At 37.6% G+C, this 15,163-nt stretch overlaps 1 protein-coding gene across 3 annotated transcripts in view; it reads left to right on the top strand.

Annotated features, from left to right (window-relative positions):
* LOC150102497 (nuclear valosin-containing protein-like) overlaps positions 1–15,163 on the top strand; it is a 534,631-nt gene that overhangs the window by 77,924 nt on the left and 441,544 nt on the right. For all 3 annotated transcript variants that reach the window (XM_090398755.1, XM_090398754.1, XM_090398756.1), the window contains one exon: positions 7,650–7,762. In XM_090398755.1, the coding sequence (XP_090254881.1) occupies positions 7,650–7,762 (113 nt within the window). The remainder of the gene's footprint in view (positions 1–7,649; positions 7,763–15,163) is intronic.

The raw sequence follows: 15,163 nt of genomic DNA, 5'->3' as shown, positions 1-15,163 counted from the left end.
ACAGCGAACTGCATCATCTACACCAAAGCCATCTACTGTCCACCATCACCACTAGTATTTTCATATACAGTCACAAATACCCATGCTCATGGTAGTATTTGAACCCGCAGCCTTTTGGCTGGAGAGAGGATATAATCACTTTAACCAGGTCAGACGTAGCATTCTGTTAGGCATCCCATGCTTTGGATACCCCTTCATACATGATTATGCAGAAGAAAACCAATGTGCTAGAAGTTGATGCAGACTTCATAGACTCAGCAATATCCATGAAGCATTCTTTGTACCTTAACAAGTATGGCTGCTTAATCTGTCAAAAATTTGGGAGACAGTTATCCTAAGATCAAGTCCTGTACAACTGTAATAACTTCTTTTATACAATGTTAGACAATGCCAAATTAGGACTTTAGATCTTTAGTTCATTACAATTTGAATGTTTCACATACTCATTGTCACATGTAAACTGTAGCATACTGTTTTTGCTCTGAGGATGCTGGTTTGAAACCCTGCAAAATATAAATTAGTTAATAAACATACTTTTATAATTTCGTGTTTTGTTTTGGAGTTATATAATACTGTTAAAGTAAGTATGAATGCCCTGCCCACAGCAGGTCTTCTGATCTTTCACCAAACAACATCTGAAAAATACTCAGGTTCTTGATATGGATTAGTTTCTAACCTTCTCAGATAGATGCTATCCTTTCAGTTGTACTTAAAGCTTGTGCTGCAGAATTAACATCCATTCAGTTAACTGTCATCCTTCATGATTTGCCTTACTTATCTATCTACCCAGTAGCATTGGAAACAAGCTTTTATTCAGCATGTTTCTGAAAGGGCAAACAAAAGTTAGATATCTAACCATCATCAAATTGCTCTCACTTCGTTACTCTCAAAAATAATGGAAAAGATCATTAATGGTCAACAACTTCACTCCTTGGAGACCCACCAATTAATTAGTGATCGCTAATATGAATTCTGCCACTGCCATCTGGTTCTTCTAGCACCACTCCCACCTTTGGACACACACACCATGGGAAAAGTTTGTAGAAAGCTACATGGTTGCTCTTGATATTACTAATGCATTTGATTAGGTCTGGCATTGTGATCTTCTTACACAGCTACCATTTCATGGTCTCCTTTGTGATTAGATTGCATCTCCTTCTCTGGTTGTTTATTGCATATCGTGGTGGATGGTTTCCCTTTCCTCAGATTTTTACCATCATTGCCAGAGTACCTAAGGTCTGTCTCTGCCCTTGCTCTTCTTCCTATTTCAGTTATTTTCTGTCACTAACTTAAAATTCTCTTTCATAGTTTTGCTGCATATTCAGTAAAATTGCTAAATGAAACAGACAGTGATAGTACAGTGGTAAAAAACACTCAACAGGCATACAGTCAGGAATACATATCCATACTTGAAGTAGAAAAAGCCATCAAAGGCTTGAAATGTGGAATGGCAGCAGGAGTAAATGATATTCGACCAGAAATGCTGAAGTATGGTGATATAAAAGTCTTACAGTGGCTGCACTGCATAGTTCAGAAAGCCTGGACAGAGAGACGAATTGCCAATGATTGAAGTAGAGCTCTAATAGTACCCATATATAAAAAGGGAAATAAAACTGAATGTGAGAATTACAGAGATATTTCCCTACTGAGTGTTCCTGGCAAGATCTATGCAAGTATACTTGAGAAACGGTTGAGAAGAATTATGGAAGAAAAGCTTGGTGAAGAACAAGCTGGATTCAGGCCAAATAGAGGCTGTCAGGATCAGATCTTCACTTTACGACAAATAGTTGAGAAAGCATGGGAATATAAGAAAGATCTGTATTTAAGTTTTGTCGATCTGGAAAAGGCATATGTCAAGGTGTCAAGAGAGAAGCTATTCAATATGCTACAATTATATGGTGCTAATGGGACATTATATCAAGCAATACTTCGTCTTTATTTGAGTTGTAAGTCAGCAGTTAGAATTGAAGGAAGTACAGGAAGATGGTTTAATGTTAAATCTGGTGTGAGACAAGGATGTACATTATCCCCTCTGTTATTCATTATCTATATGGATCACATTATGAAGGGAAGTGGTATTAAACATGATATCAGAATTGGAGATGTTAATGTCAGCTCTTTGCTTTATACGGACGATGCTATACTTCTAAATAAATCCACTACAAGTTTGATAGATTCCATGACTAAATTGAATAACTGTTGTAATAGATATAGTATGAAGGTCAGCATTAAAAAGACAAAGACAATTAAAATAGGTAGAATTGTTGAAAATGTCAACTGTGTTGTGAATGGGGAACCTGTGGAACGAGTGAAACATTTCAGCTACTTAGGCCCGATTTTTACTGAAGATGGTAAATTAAATATGGAAATAGACAAAAGCATCAACAAAGCTGGCATGGTAGGCAGTCAATTGAATAAATTCATATGGAATAAGAGAGAAATTAGTTGGAACACTAAATTAGCTGTATACAAGACAGTGTTCAAACCAGTTTTAACCTATGGATCTGAGAGCTGGGTCAGAAATAAAACACTTGACCAAAGACTAGAGACTGCAGATATCAGAGTCCTGAGAAAGGTTAGAGGTGTGAACAGATGGCATCAATGGTAATATCATATTAAAAACGAGGATATTAGGAAAGAACTTGACATTGTCAGCATCCAGGAATGCGTTAGCAGAGCTAATCTCAGGTGGTATGGTCACCTAAACAGAATGGGCGAAGAAAGATTAGCAAAACAAGTGTTTTCTACCAGGTTGGCAGGAAAACGATCCAGAGGAAGACCAAGATATAGGTGGATTGATACGGTACAAAGTGTCTTAGACGATAGAAATATAAGATCTAATAATGTTGGAGTCTTGACAAGTAACAGACTGATTTGGAGGAAGTTAGTAATGATGTAAATTTTTCATGTAGTACTATCATATCCTGTACATCCCCTTGAGGGTACATGTCAGGAATTTGATGGTGTTTGAAGGTAAGCAAATTACTTTGATGTTCTTTAATGATAAATTGTTTGTGTGCGTGCAGTGCAGTTGTCTACTAACAAGACAATTTTTCACTTTAATTTAAGATCCCACTTAACTAACCAATTGTTGAAAATGTCATTAGTCATCCCAGCATTCAGGCAAACTTTTGACAGCTTTAAAACACCAAGGATTTTTACTTTTTCGCTAGGAGCTCTCATTTCTCACCTTTCATATGAGCACAACAAAGAACTGTCACCTGCCCTTTTGAAGATTTAAATCCTTTAGTACTTTCATTTTTAAACAAATAAGTATGCTCAGGCATTGCACGAAAATAGTCCTGTTTTGTCTGCATTGAAAATATCTTCGGGAGAATATTCAGTATCAGACTGATTTTTGGCCACCCAATCTTAATCCACACATGAGCTGATAAAAAATCAGCACTTCTTTCTTCACCATGAATATGCTTGTACAGAATATTCTCTCACTTTTTTCACCCATTAAGCCATCTATCAGTTGCGGTGAAATTTTCTTTTCCCATTGTTTTTGCAAGTTATTTCTGCTTTTTGACATATCAAAGGCCCATTAATCGAAGATTCTTTTCACAAACATTACTAAACCAAATACAATGGTAACTATGGGTACAAAGAGATATTGAAATGCACATGCACAAATGTAAGAGGTATCAAGAATAAGGGTGAGGAGTTTCTGGTGCTGGTAAGCTCAACTTGGCCTAAAACTATAGCCATCAGTGAGACCTGGTTGACTGAAAATGATATAGTTACAAAGATAGAATGTATAGGGTGTTGTATTTTCAGGGAGGATAGAAGGAACAAGACATGAGTTGGGGTATTACTGTGATAGCTCTAGAATTATAACCAACAAAGTTAGAAGTTAAAGAGGATATTAGGTCTGAGGGAGATGGTTCATTTGAGGCTGTCTAGTGTGAGATAGAATCAAATAGGACAAAAGACATTGTTGTGTGCTTCTGTAGACTTGGGGGGGGGTCCGCAGGAAGATGTAGATGCCATATATCAGCAGATTAGCAGAGTGTATGCCAAACAATTATTATGGATGACTTTTTACTATGGGGACATTGATTAGAGGGAGGAAAGGGAGCATTGGAAAATAGAAGTGGGATTTATACAGTTGCTAAGGGATTAATTTCATTTCATATGGTGATTAAATGGCCATGAGCCCCTTTTTTTTATGGGGCGGTACGGTACCACTTCAATCCCCCCTATTTTTATCCGGGCTTGGGACTGGCATAGCTGACAATTCAGACCTATGGCTGTAGGGATTGTCTTAAGTATTCCTGACTGTATCTGTGTGTGTGTGTGTGTGTGTGTGTGTGTGTGTGTGTGTGTGTGTGTTCATGGGTCCAGTTTGCCTGCTTGCAGAATGAAAAACTCCAGATAAACTGGTGGGGGAAAACCTTGCTGTCCACGCCCAAGACCGGCTAACTTGGCTATGGCTGAGGAAGATCCTCATGTCGTCGATGGGAATCGAACCTAGGACACTCCTTTCCCAGGCATATGGTTGCAAAGCGCATAACCACTAGGCTAACCGCGCGGACATTGCTAAGGGATAACTACATGAAACAACATGTTATAGAGGGGACAAGGGATTTGAGAGTGTTGGAACTGATAATAGCATCAGAAAATGTATAACCAAGATAGACACTCTGCATCCAATTGGGGAGAGTGACCATGTGGTTTTTATTATTATTATTACGACACCTCCAGGGAGTCCAAAGACTCGTCGAGGGAGGGCATCTATTCTACAACTCTGTCTCCACCACTCAGTCCACCAACTGCAATGAACTGCAATTACATGAACGCCATCTACCGCCGACAACCACCACTAGTATTTTCACAGACCATCACAAACATCTGTGCCCACAGCCTTTTGGCTGGAGAACGGATCGGCCAGCCAGGCTGGTCTTGTTCTAGAAAGTTGCCAAACGTGGAGTTCTCTCTCAAGAAGGGGTTCAACTATAAGGCTGGTGATTATTGAGAGACTCGGGAGTTATCTTAGAACAGTGCCATGACTTGAAAGAAGCTACAAAGAAAGAATGTCAGTAGTGCATAGCAAGTGGTCCAAGATTTCTTGAGAGCCATATCAGACTGCATACCCAAGGCCAGAAAGATAAACCAAGTTGGAATTAAGTGGTTGAGTAGGGATATGAAGCAAGTGCTGCAAAAAAAAAAAAGAAAACATTGAGGAGGAAATATAAAGAAAAAAGTGATCAGCATACACACGAGCAGTACAAAGTGCAAGCAAGAAGGGCGACTAGTATGGTAAGGAAGGCAAAATCAGACTATAAGAGAGAATTAGCCAAACAGACCAAAGTAAACCCAAAAGAGTTTTTTTTGTTATGTAACAAGTAAGTGACTATCATAGAATGACTTTAAACTATGCTTATGATAGGAAGGTGACAAAAGAAATAGTTGAGTTGCAAGTGATTGTTTTGCAAAAGTGTATTATCCAGTTGGAGATTTTATAGTTGCTGATGTTACAGAGACACATATCAAAATTGAGGTAGATGAACAGGAGGTGTTTAGCATATTAAAAAATATGAATACAGCAGTGGGACTTGATAGCATTCAACTAATACATGAATGTGCAAGAGAATTGGCATTGCCTCTGTCAAAGTAGCCCAATCTAAGTGTCAGTTCTGGCAGGGTTTCCATGGGAGTGGAAAGAGGGTAATATAGTACCATTACATGAAGTTGGCTCCAAGACAGATGTAGCAAACTACAGATCAGTTAATATGTCAGGAGTGGTTGTTAAAGTATTGGAGAAGTTGGTGAAAGGTAAAAAACAATGCTATGTGGATAGGGATGTGATATTCTGCAGTGGGCAGCATAGCTTTGCAAAGGATGGGTCGTGTCTTAGTAACTTATTCACATTTTATAATAAAATGACAGCAGATTTAGATAATGTGGTATTCAGTTAAATGCAGGGCATTTGACAGAATGCCACATGGGAAACTATTACAAAAACTGGAGGGGATGGGAATAAATATGTGGCTAGTAGCATGGATTGGGGAGGTGGCTGATGGACAGACACCAGAGAGTAATATATGGTGCAGTGGAGTCTAGGAGAATGATGGTGACCAATCGAGTACCTCAGGGTTTGGTACTAGGGCCACTAACTACTCTAATGTGTATATCAATTATTTATTTTGATTCTCCCAGTTCGATTGATACTTGTATATCAATCAAGCTGGGAGAGCAATAGTTGATATAGGAGATGTAGATATCCTGCAGGATGATTTAAATAAATTGGCATTGTAGGCAAAGGATAATGATAGTCAGTTTAATGTTGCAAAATGTAAGGTTATGCACTTTGGATTGAAAAGGTTGCATATAGTGTTACAAAGTTTAGTTGATAGGCAGAAAATAGGGGACATGATAGAAACTTTTAAGATATTAAAGGAGTTTTATAAAACTGATGCAAGTGAGATTTTTCAATATATATGACAAATAGTCAGAGAACTAGGGGCCATCCATGGAGGTGTGTCACAGTGTGCTTAGTAGGGGTGTCTGGACCCAATTTTTTGCATGGAGAGTGGTGAGTGGAATGGACTGCCAGAATTGGTTGTAAGTTCCCTGCTGGTGAATGGATTTAATTAGAGGTGTGATAGGATTTGTGTGTATGATGATTGATTTGGGTCTCCCGAGATGAATCTTCGGACTCCATGGAGATGCCGTAAAATAATAATAATAATAATATAATTAAATAAGTGGTTTAAAGAGAACAGTTCAATACAAATCAGTTATGACCACAATGATATGTGGTACATGTCAGCTATCTCTCTGTAGAGCTTCATACATATAGCAAGCGAATTGTTACTAATTTCCAGACATCATTTAGAATAAAGCCTTGATTTCTGTTAAGGGAGCCATATGAGTGAATTACTGTGATTCCTTGATTTGTCTAGAAAAAAATTTTCTTCTAAATAGGGCATGGTGGAGTCAACAGCATGTAATCGAAGTATAGTGAGCTAGTCCAGGCTTTTCTTTCCTTTTGTGCAGTACATCACCAACATAGTGTTTCTTACTTCAAAACTTTGGCATCTGGCCTATGTAATTAAGAGCACAGGAATATGGTATCCCATAAGTCATTTGGCAATCTGAGAAGGTTCTGAATGGTTTAGATTGGTTTGAAAGCTACTTGAATGTTTTTACCTTTGAGAAGGGCAGTAATCTTATTGGACAGATTATCAGTTTGTACTCCTTTTACATAAATTTTCAATAAAAGAGCATAACTACAGTAAACTTTTCTTACCTTATTGTCTTCAGTCCAAAGAATGTTATAGATGAAAAAAAGTATTTTTTTCTGTTTCTATTAAGATTTCTCTGTTATCTCACTCCTTTCCTCAGCTTTTTCTATCTGTCTTCATTTTCCTTCCCTTTTCTTTCCCATGTCTTAATCCTTTGACCTGACCATCTACCAACAGTAACCTCCAGCAACAAGGTCCCCTCCTCCTGCTGCTGCACCAAAAAGTACAACAGCCACAGTTGAATATTCTTCTATTCATGTAACTTTCAGGCAAACTTTGTATTCTGGCAGCTTACTCTGAAAATGTGTGTGTGTGTGTCAGTTTACCATTTTCATTATATTTGTTTAATGTTGCTCTCTGGTTTTTTTGTTATATAGTTTGTTTGGTTTCTTTTAATAGCTCTCAGATGTTTAGAAAGAGATGAAGAAAATTCCAAGGATATTTTTGCAAGTGATGTATTGAAATCTGACAGTGATTTTTCTTCTGATGTAGATAATTATATTGCTTATGAGGTATGAAACTTGTGATTATTAATAGGCTCTCTGTTAAACTAAATATTGATTTATTTAAATTTAAGTGAATCTTTTAAAAAAAAAAAAAAATGTGTAGAACAATGTTTCTTGAACATAGTTCAGAAATTCTTATATGCAGTTTTATGAATGATTAGTTTCTAATTAGAAAGTAAGGAGTAATTTCCAAGTTTCTCTTAAGATTTGTGATAAAAATTGAGAAATCTGAAAAGAATAATATCTGCATAATTACTTTATGGAAAAAGAATATATATGTGTGTGTGTGTAATTTTTTAGATGAAACAACTAGGCTCTCTTCTTTCTTCTAAAATATATTCTATGAGGGTGGTCTGAAAAGTTCTCGGCCTCGACCATAGATGGCAACACTATCAGCAAGATTTTTTCTTTTCTAAGTTGATACATCTGTTATAAGCAACCATGTGAAATTGTATATTATTCTATCTAGTAGTTGGTTTTATACAGCTGTTGGAAGCAAAAGTGTTGTCCCTTGAAATGGATAAAATTGAGTATCGTGCGGTTATAAAATTCTTTGTAAAAGAAGGTTTAACACCAAAAGAAATTCATTTGAACTTCATAAAAGTTTATGGGCACTCTTCTCTTTTGTTTGCAACAATTTAGAAATGGGCTGCCGAGTTTAAACATGGCCGTACCAGCCTTGAAGATGATCCATGTGAAGGATGTCCAAAAAGTGTAACAACACTAGAAATCATTGATCAAGTGCACGATATTGTATTGGATGACCAGCGCAAAGTGTGCGAAATTGCTGAGACTATGGCAATTCAAAAGAACATGTAGAATATATTTTCCATGAAGAATTGCAATTGAAAAAGCTTTGCGCAAGATGGGTGCCGTGCTTGCTCACAGCAGATCAAAAATGCACTCGCATGAAAATCTCTGAAGAGTGCTTGGAGCATTTTAATTTATTTGATTTATTACTATGGATGAGACATGGATTCACTATTACACATCAGAATCCAAGCAGTAGTCAAAACAGTGGACAGAAGCCGGTTGTTCAGAGCAAAAGAAGACAATCGGTTCCATCAGCAGGAAAAGTCATGGCGTCGGTGTTTTGGGATACTAAAGGCATTTTGTTTATTATCTTGAAAAGGTTAAAACAATAACCTGGAATATTATTCTGATCTTTTAACCAGACTAGATGAAAAAATTCATGAGAAAAGACTGGTTTGCAGAAGCAAAAAAATCATCTTTCATTGGGACACCTGCTCACAAAGATGTTTTAGCAATGGGAAAATTAAGAGATCTGCACTATGAATTGTTGGAACCACTCTATTCCCCTGATTTGGCTCCTTCTGACTTCTATCTCTTCCCAAAATTAAAACTCTTCCTCACTGGTCAGCGTTTTCCTTTGAATCAAGACTTGATTGCAGCTGTAGAGAGCTATTTTGCAGATCTTACTGAGAACCATTATAGGGATGGGATAATGGTGCTGGGCCATCGCAATGGGAAAATTAAGAGATCTGCACTATGAATTGTTGAAACCATCCTATTCCCCAGGTTTGGCTCCCTCTTACTTCTATCTCTTCCCAAAACTAAAACTCTTCCTCACTGGTCAGCGTTTTCCTTTGAATCAAGACTTGATTGCAGCTGTAGAGAGCTATTTTGCAGATCTTACTGAGAACCATTATAGGGATGGGATAATGGTGCTGGACCATCGCAATGGGAAAATTAAGAGATCTGCACTATGAATTGTTGAAACCATCCTATTCCCCAGGTTTGGCTCCCTCTGACTTCTATCTCTTCCCAAAACTAAAACTCTTCCTCACTGGTCAGCGTTTTCCTTTGAATCAAGACTTGATTGCAGCTGTAGAGAGGTATTTTGCAGATCTTACTGAGAACCATTACAGGGACGGGATAATGGCGCTGGGCCATCGCTGGAATAAATCTATTAGTCTTAAGAGAGAATATGTTGAAGAATAAAAATAATTTTGAAATTATAATTTGTTTTTTCATTGTTAGGCCGAGAACTTTTCGGCCCACCCTCGTAGAAGAAAAAAAAAAACATGCAATTTTTTTTTCTAAAATGCATCTGATGTTACCTACTAGATAACTGTTAATTAATAAAGAAATGAACTAAACTTTCCTATAAGCTTCAAACATAGTTAATAAATAACTGTTATCATTTTATACCTAGTAAGCAAGCATGTTTTGTGCTTTGATGCTTTAAAAATTTCAGAAATAATTGGAAATTTACAGTTTTGGAACTTGCAACATGAGTTTAGTTGTATACTTAAAACAAAGTTGTATACTTAAAAAGTTGTATACTTAAAACAAACGTAAACTTATTAGTGCATTTGACCTATGATGTCACTGCTGGCAGTCATTTTATGGTGTTGAACCCAGGATACATAGAGTATTATTATCTCTGTCCCTGCTTTTTTTATTATTATTATTATTTTTTTTAAGGTAAACTTCTGATTGGCACCAAATTTGTAACTAATGAAGTAAAGAGTTAATAAATGCTACAGCTTCCAAGTTGAACCCTTTCTTTTGTGTGTTGGGGGGGGGGGAGGTAGATCAGTTTTATACTTCAAAACTTAAAAAAAGTTTCAAAACATGACATCATTGAAAGCATTTCAAAAGATTATTTGAAGATGTATTTTAATTAGTGCAAATTAAAGCAACTTGTTGAAAGTTAAAAACTTATGTAGCTTCCAGTTGCTGTTGAAACTCATCATCAAATTCCTGACATGTACCTTCAAGGGGAGTACAGGATATGATAGTACTACATGTAAAATTTACATCATTACTAACTTCCTATCTACAATTTTCCTCCAAATCAGTCTGTTACTTGGCAAGACTCCAACATTATCAGATCTTATATTTCTATCGTCTACGGCACTTTGTACCGTATCAATCCACCTATATCTTGGTTTTCCTCTGGGTCGTTATCAGAATAGAGAACTGGACATTGAGACTTATTTATCCCTATGGTTCCACAGAAGTTTCTACCAAGGAAAAAGTGGATGAAGATTTGGAGTCATTAAGAGAAGGCAGCTGACACAATGAAAAAGGAAAGTTGATCCTTGTTGGAGATCTTAACAGCAGAGCAAGAAGCGATTACAAGACATATAAGAATGTTTTAGGAAAATTTGGAGAAAAGAGCAAAGCTAGTAATAATGGTAAGTCCCTTCTAGATTTCTTCTCAGGACTTGGACTAGTTATTGCTAACACCATGCCCCAACATAAAAATGGGCACAAATTCACATGGAGAGAAGATGCAGGAAATCAGAAAAAGTCTCATTGACTGTTGTTGCCCAGGACACAAGAGTATACAGAGAAATTGGATGTAATCACCGTTTAGTGTTGAGCAAGATGAAATTGAAATTCATATTGAAAAGAAGATTGGTGTAAGAAAGTTTTAAAATGAATCAAAGTTCAGCAGATTTCAGAAGTGAACTGTAGACTTAAATACGCAAACATCATTGAAGAATAAATGAAAGAGTTCAAAAACAAGAACCAAACCTCAGAAATTCAATGGCAAACCCTGAATCTAGAAAACATTGCTTGATTCAGCCAGAAAGGCATGTTGTGAGGTTTCTATAAGGATAGGACAATCAGAACTCCATGGTAGACTCTAAAAAGTTAAAGAGGCAGTCAAGTAAAAGAAGAAAGAATATTGAAAGTTCCTGGCAAGTAAGAGAGCTTTCGATATTAGAGAATGCAGTGAAAAATGTAAGAAAATGAATCACTGTGTAAAACAAGCTAAAGAAAAGTCATGGGAAGACTTTGATAAGAACATAGAAAATAAATATCAGGAAGGTGGCAAAATATTCTGGAGTCTATTTAAAAAGCTTATAAATGGAGGAAAGAGTCCTGTACAAAGAATCAGAGAAGATAAAGGTTATGTGAAAACTGAGGATAGAGGTATTCTAGATGTATGGAGTAATTACCCTGAAAGGTTGCTAAATGAAATAAACAGTGGTAGCATGATAGTTGAAAACACTGAACAGGAATGCAATCAAGAATCTTCTTCTTCATTTGCAGCTTTTCCCACTTAAGTAGGGTCACTGTTTGTAGTGAGTCTCCTCCACAACCTCATGTCTTGGGCTGTAGCCACATCCAAGTTCTTCATCCTCAAGTCCTTCTCCACCATCTCCCTCCATCTCTTCTTTGGCTGCCTGCTCTTCCTCCTCCTCCTCTGCACATCTATCTGCATGACCTTTCTTCCCACATACTCATCCTTCCTCCTCATCACATGACCTAACCATCTCAACCTAGCCTCCTGTATCTTGCTCCCAAGTTCGTAACTTTCGCCGTTTCCCCTGACATAGTAATTTCTGAGACGATCCTTTTTGGCCACACCACACATCCAACTAAGTATTCTCATCTCTGTTACCTCCATCCTGCTGATGTTATTTTTCCTCAGGGCCACAGTTTTCATAGCATATGTCATAGCTGGTCTCACTACTGTCCTGTAGATTTTGTCTTTTAGATTGATCAGCACCCTCTTATCTCATAACACTCCAGCCATTTCTCTCCAGTTCCTCCATCCTGCTTGTATCCTGCGTCCCACTTCCCTCTCAACCTCACCATCCTCTTTCATTGTTGAACCTAAGTATCTAAAGTCACTGACCTTCCTGATGACATTTCCTTCCAGCTGCAGATCTGTCTCCTGGCTGCCATCCACTTTGCAACACATATACTCTGTCTCACTTCTGCTCAGTCTCATACCTCTCTCATTTCCAGTACTTTCCTCCAACTTTCCAGTTTAGCTGCCACTTCTTCTCTTGATGTTATATGCAGATGACATTGTGCTGTGTGCAGAATCAAGAGAAGAACTGGCAGCTAAACTGGAAAGTTTAGCTGCCACTTAGTCCAAGGCACACCTTCTCCGTCACCACATCCATCATGATGTTAAACAGGAACGGACTTAATGTTGACCCTTGATGCAAGTCAACTGTCACTGGAAAACTTTCTGTCTCTCCCAGGCAGGTCTGAACTCTTGTCTTCACATTTCTGTACATCTCCTGCACCAGCCTGACATATTTCTCCGGTACCTTCTTCAGACATCTTCCTCAGACACCTCCAGGCTTCTTGCCTTGGCACTCTATCATACATTTTCTCCAGATCAATAAATACCAGCTGTAGCTCCCGTTGCTTTTCTCGAAACTTTTCCATCATCTGTCATAACCCCAAAGATAGCATTTGTCATTCATCGACCAGGCATGAAGCCAAATTGCTCCTTTGCAATCTCTACCTCCTTCCCCAGTCTTCCATCAAGAAACCCTTTCTAGGATTTTCATTGTGAGGAACATCAACTTTATTATTCTGTAATTCTTAGTCTTGTGCATTCCCTTTACTCTTGTAGATGGGGACAAGAGTACTTTCCCTCCATTCCTTGGGTATATTTTCCTGTTGACAAACTTTTATTAACAGGTCCCACAGCGGGTCAATTCCCTCTTCCCTCAGTGCCTTCCATGCCTCCACTGGGATCCTGTCAGAGCCCACCGATTTTCCATTCTTCATCCTCTTTATGGCCTCCTTCACTTCCACTCTACTAATGTTCTGCACCAACCCCTCATAAGGCTTCCCATCTTCTCTGTGAGTCCTTGCATTTTCTTCATTCAAAAGCCCTTCAAAGTATATTCATCTGCTCTCTAATCTTCCCAGATGTTTCATCCAGCATCTCAATTGCACAGCTTAGAATTGCTTTTGAATTATGTCTCCACCAATCTTGTACACTTTCTAGTCCATCCAACATCCTCTCTAACACCTTCTCCCTAAAACGGTTCCTCACACTCTCTTCTTTTAAGCAAAACCACTTAATTGTCTTCTTCCCATGACTTCCAAAGATTCTTATCTTTGGCTTTATTTTAAAGTCTGTGCACTGCAGCCCGGTGGTGCTGCGCCACTTGATCTGTTGGGATTACCTTACAATTTGTTACTGCCTTAAGATGTTTTCTTCTAGTCAAAATGTACTCAATCTGTGAACTGTTGTTGCCACTTCTAAATGTTATCAAATGCTCTTCCCTCTTACAGAAAAAGGAGTTCACAATTGCCAGATCAAACACTACTGCAAAGTCCAAAATCCTCTCTCCTTCCTGGTTCATCATTCCCACAGCATACACCATTTCACAGTCCCTATTCTATCTCCCTATGTGTCTGTTCAAGTCTCCTCCGACAATCATCATCTCGTTTTCTTCTAGTTCCCTCATTTCTTCATCTAGCACGTTCCATTATTCATCTTTCTCTTCTGCTGTACAGCCAACTTGTGGGATATATACACATAAGACGATCAGTTGCTCTTCTCCAAGACCAGTTTCATTCGCATGATCCTGTCGTTCCTCCTACCCACTTTCAGTACTTTCTTCTTTATTCGCACCAGAATAGAACAATTTATACCCGTCTCCTACTTCCTTCACATTTTCCCCTTTCCACCTTATCTCCTGCACGCATAAAATGTCCAATTTCCTCTTCCTCATCAGGTTTGCCACTTCTCTTCCTATTCCAGTCGTGCTTCCAACATTCAACGTTCCCATTTGCAACATTCTATTTCTATGCAATCAAGAATACATATCAATATTTGAAGTAGAAAAAGCCATTAAAAAACAAATGTGGAAAGGCAGCTGGGGTAGATGATATTCGACCAGAAATACTTAAATATGGACTCTTTCTTTTAAGGTTACACGGTGATCAGCATTCATATTTATATTCAAATTTAGGGACACAAAACTCATGTGTTGAAAAGATTATTTTACTGATTAATAACAAAATAATAACTTTACGTTTCGACCCCTGTATTGAGGTCATCTTCAGAAGGATACACGTGTATAAGAACAAGCTACATGCTGTTGCACTCTATACAAGTAAATTACATGGTAAGATTTATGGGAGTATACTTTAGAAATAAAAGAAATTTGATAAAAGTGTCTGTGGTGTTGTTAATACCGTGAAAAATAAGTCATGAATAACCATCAACACCTAAGCTTATCTGTTAGACTGTTGCTCCCCTAATGCCACCAACCACTCTGAGCTCTTTAATTTCCTCTCCTTAAAATTGATTTTTTCCAGTCCCACTTTCCTAAATCATCCTCTTAGGAGATTTCAATATCCACAACACCAACTAGCTTTCCTCCTCCAGTTGTACAGATCTTGCAAGCAGAAATTCTGAAACATTTAAATAAATAATAAATACACAATAACCACAGTAATTAACTGTAATGAAATGAAAGTACACTTTCATTTCATTAACTTCTTTTTATGCTTTCATTTCGTGTACTTTCATTTCATTAAAGCTAATTACTGTGGTTATCGTGTAATTTATTATTTATGGTAATGCCACAGGTACCTTTAAAGATTATTCTGAAACATTTGCCATCGCTAACAACCTTACACAAATTGTTCACATATCAACTAGAATAC

The sequence above is a fragment of the Typopeltis vanoorti genome, chromosome 10, assembly GCF_054136105.1.
Source record: "Typopeltis vanoorti isolate ZY-2024b chromosome 10, IOZ_Tvanoo_1.0, whole genome shotgun sequence".
Classification (NCBI taxonomy): Eukaryota; Metazoa; Arthropoda; class Arachnida; order Uropygi; family Thelyphonidae; genus Typopeltis; species Typopeltis vanoorti.
The sequence above is the reverse complement of the archived record's forward strand: the minus strand, read 5'-3'. Positions and strand labels throughout refer to the sequence as shown.